Raw genomic sequence first — 4,140 nt, 5'->3', positions numbered from 1 at the left:
CACAGAGCGCTCTGCCTTCACCATGCCTGCAGCACTCAGCCCTGCACCCTGAGGTCCATCCTCCCCCAGGCAGTAGCTTGGGACTGGGCTTTATGGTCCCGTTTGCAAAGCTCCCTCATAAAACAAGGTGTTGATATTTTTAAGGTGGACAAACAGCATGTTGTTAATCCTCCTCTTGCATTCTTAGAAATAGATGTGCTCTTTTGTTGAAACATCTCAAATAAATCCAGTCTAGAGCAAAAGAAAACAGTCCAAATGCTGGGCACAGGTGGTGAAATATGGCTTCCTAGCTACAAATTGTTCAGCCTGTTGGCTAATTTCAGTCTTCTTTCATAGCGAGAGAGAAATTTCAAAAATAATTGTTTCTACAAATCTAAGAAAATGAGATCTTGAGGGAACAGTTGGCTTTGAAAGTTTGCCTTTAATAACCTAGAATGTGTGAGCTGATTTTTAAAGTCATTGTGGCAAATTGCCTGTCACTGCTCAGGTACTTGGCTGGAGTGAAGGAGGACCATTTTACAGGTGCCTGCAGAGATGGTCAGTGATGAAGTCAATAACTCAGTTAGCAATCCAGCCAGCAAGCACATGCTGTAGGCAACCAGGCTTCCCATGTTTGCAGAATTCCTCATTTTGCACTGGCATTTTTGTTGGTTTTTATTAACACTGGTGAAATGCTACTTTTTCTCATGTCAGGATTGTTGTGTCCTTCTCCGCAGGTCTCCTCAAAGATCCTGGCTCAGACGCTTGGGTGAAGGTTTTAAGTTCCTCGGACTGTAAATATTCTTTTGAGCCTCAGGCAATTCCCTGCAGCGTAACCTGGAGGAGAAACATGCCGAACACTCTGCCCATTCCAGTGAGTCCCTCTCATCCTCTCTGTGCATGTAAACCAGCAACTGATGTGCTGTGGGGAGAAAGTTTTGACTTGCCTCTCTAGGCTGGCAGTGGAGTCACCAGCCTCAGAAAAGCTGATTACTGGTGACCTTGGGGAATGGACCTGCATCTGACTCTCACAGATTATTCCAAAGCCAATGTTTTTTAAACTTCTACATCTCACTGTTTTAGCCAGGCATGCATCTAGGGTGAGCCTGGGGAGCCTGTAGTAAGCAAGAATGAGACCACTGTCAGTTATTCATACCGAAGTTTTGCTTGGGTACAGTGTTTCCAGCCCAGAGGCTGCTTGCGGCATGCTGCCACGGGCAACAGCTGCATATCTGGGAGAGGCTGGGCAAATCTGCTGCAGGACCCCTGGATTGGAAAGCCCAGCAATTGCTTCCTGAGCCCCCTCACTGGGAACCTGAAAGGGATAACTTCTGTGACCAAGTACGGTTCCCATTTCAGTTTGGTTTCAGAAAGTTCCATGTCAAACTGTGTTCGTGTGGCAATAGAGGCTGAGGTAGGCTGTTCTCCTGCTCACCCCCACTACAGAAATTCCAGGTGGAGACAGAAATCTATTTCTGCCGTTGCTGGATAAAACATTACAAATACTGTGGTCATATAATAGAGTACAGATAATGTAGGTGCAGATAACGTGGCCATCTAACAGTGTGCAGTGCAGACAAAGCCATTTTCTGTCCTTTTATCTTAGTAACTTCTGCAGTTGTCACTGCCTTCCTCACCACATTATTTTTGCACCTTCAGTGATCTGCCTGTTTGGGGAACATTTTTACCTTTCAGTTCAGCCATGGGTCTCTCACCAGCATAGTATTAATGAGTGTTAGTGCCTCTTACAGTGTGGGCTCTGCACAGGTAGATACTCGCTGGCTGCTTTCATGCTGGACTTCTGCTTGTGTTGGAAATTATTTCATCTTCTTTAGGATGGCTTCATGGTGAAGACTGGAGAGGAGAACGAGGTGTTGGTGTTGTTAGAGCCAGAAGATTTTCTTAAGCGCATCTTCTCCCTAACCCAGGTGATACAGAGCTCTGAGCCAGACCTACACAAAGTGCTCTATAGCAGAGTCACTTTGCCAGGTGAACACAGAATGGGAGGGAGGGTTTATTCAAAACTGCCCTTCCTCCAGCCTGAAACAAAGCTGTACAGAGGGCTGTGATTTGAAAGGAGAGAACATGTGGGAAAAGCCCTGTCTGAGGACAGCAGGAGGTCTTTAGGGATATGGCACCTGCCTTTAACCCTGGGAGAGGGTACTGCTTTCCTCAGAGGGGAGCTGGGCAGGCCAGACTTGCTTTTCCTTGCATTTAGCTTTTCCGTTGTCATGGAGTCCATAAAATATTTGCTTGAAAGAAACATTCTGAGCGCACAGCCCTTGGAAACAGTTGCCTTTTGAAGCAGAGAGATTGGCATTAGTTCTCATCTGTGTGCAGTCCTATGACTTTTTATTTATACCTGTCTGAACAGCCTGTGCTTCTGCCCTGAAAAGTTCTTAGTCCATCCAGCCCCGTCCAGGACTAGAGAATGACAGGCTAGAATAGGCAGTGTCTGTGAGGAGATCAGTGCTAATGCTCCAGGGAAAATGGTGAGCCAGAAGAAGCAGCAGGACATTGGCAGATGTGGCGTGTGCTACGTACCCAAAGTCAATGCTCTTGACTGCATTCTGAGGCTGGCTTCTGCCTGTTCCCACCACTGAGATGTACCTTAGGAGGCCCCACTGTCCTGCTGGAGATGGGGAAGGGTATTTTGGAGAGGAAGGCTGCTACAGACTTGGGTGTGATTTGTCTTGCTTCAGAGTTTTGTCAATGACCCGTCAGCGAGTCAGCCCGACCTGAGCCAAGTGTTGCCTTTGGCCAATCTGGAGGGCTCTTCCACCAAAGCCTACAGCCTGGCTGTTGTTGGACTGGATGCCTACAGGCGGTACGTGCTGGGCAAGCAGTGGTGCTGGGGAAGCTCACAGCAAGCAGTCATCAGCTTGTCCACAGTGGGGACACATTGGTCACTGCGCTGCTGAAGCTTGGTGCCAGCGTAGTGGCTGTGAATAATGATGTTCATGCTCATGGGGGCCAGGATTTTGGTTTTGTAGTCCTGACTGTGTACTTTGCGTATGCACTTATGGCAGGATCTGGTAGCCAGAAGGGGTTCACAGGTAAGACTTCTCTCTGTACCCCAGGCAGAGGGCTGGAGTGACACGGAGGAGCTGAGGGAACTGCTCTCACTGATTGCCTTGCTGTTCCTAGCACTGTGTGCAGCTCACAAAGTATGGAGAGATGTTCAATGCCTGGAGCCCTGTTCTTGTCCCCTGAATGTCTCATTCCTGTGCTGCTCTCAGTGCCTGGATTCTTTGTCTGCATGTGCATGGCAAAGGAATCACCTCCATGGTGATAGCTTGATCACTTCCACAGTTCCTCACGTAGACAGAGCTACAGTAGCTCAATCTGTTCTGTTCAGTCTGGGATATTTCCCAGGGAGAGCTCTTGTCTCACCACCTCCTGGGCTTTTTCTCACTTAAGCCTGTGAGGATGAATTTTGCCAAGAATGTTATGGTTAAAAAAATCAGCTGTGGCCTGTTGAGTTCGGCCACCAGAGGAACCGAGTGGCCCTCACCCTGGTTTTAGGTCTCCTCTCCCTTGCAGGGGAGCTGCCACCACTCAGGAGTGCAGGTGGCCTGGTGCAAACTCAACACCACTGTCTCCACCTTCAAGTCAGATTGGGAGGGAGCAAATGTGGGTGGGTTAAGTTTGGCCTTTTCCTCTTGATCAGACAGCAGCCCTGAGGTGTGAATACATAGAGCTTGTGTGTGAGCACTGTGTCTTGCTTGTAGGCATAACCAGGAGCAGAGCAAGAAGCAGGCGCTGAGCCATGGAATGCAGAGTCCTAGCTCCCAGCCTGGCTCAGAGCTGGCTTTGACTCAGGAAGAGATACTGGAGGTAAAACTTAGTACAGTTCTTGAAGTTCTGTGTTACTTGGGGTTGAGCTGTGTGGAAAAGGCTCCCACTGATGAGCCCTTGTGTGTAAGGAATGCTTTGCCAGGGAAGGTGATGGCTGGCTTGGATCAGGTTGCATCCGCTTGCATCCACCTTCACCCTGGCTGGCAATGGAATTGAAGAGGGACTGCAGACTTTGAGACATAGTTTGGAGCTGTTTGTTCTTAAGACCTTGGTTCAGATCTGACCCAGCCTCCCCTCCCCTACCCCGCTAAGAACTAGCCAGTTAGCTGTGAAAGGAGCTGTTGGGTTTTGCTCGGGACTCTG

General features: G+C 48.8%; 1 protein-coding gene across 1 annotated transcript in view; it reads left to right on the top strand.

Moving 5' to 3' along the window:
* Window positions 1-716: 716 nt before the first annotated feature.
* The window catches only part of LOC104536500 (probable crossover junction endonuclease EME2), a gene marked incomplete at its 5' end in the record, with an annotated part of 4,002 nt that continues 578 nt past the window's right edge, over window positions 717-4,140 (top strand). Inside the window, 4 exons of the mRNA XM_010179126.1 lie at window positions 717-853; window positions 1,815-1,907; window positions 2,682-2,803; window positions 3,711-3,816. Of these exons, the coding sequence (XP_010177428.1) occupies window positions 717-853; window positions 1,815-1,907; window positions 2,682-2,803; window positions 3,711-3,816 (458 nt within the window). The remainder of the gene's footprint in view (window positions 854-1,814; window positions 1,908-2,681; window positions 2,804-3,710; window positions 3,817-4,140) is intronic.

This window comes from Mesitornis unicolor, unplaced genomic scaffold, assembly GCF_000695765.1.
Source record: "Mesitornis unicolor isolate BGI_N332 unplaced genomic scaffold, ASM69576v1 scaffold18882, whole genome shotgun sequence".
NCBI lineage: Eukaryota > Metazoa > Chordata > Aves > Mesitornithiformes > Mesitornithidae > Mesitornis > Mesitornis unicolor.
This window is presented reverse-complemented; position numbering and strand designations above follow the sequence as displayed.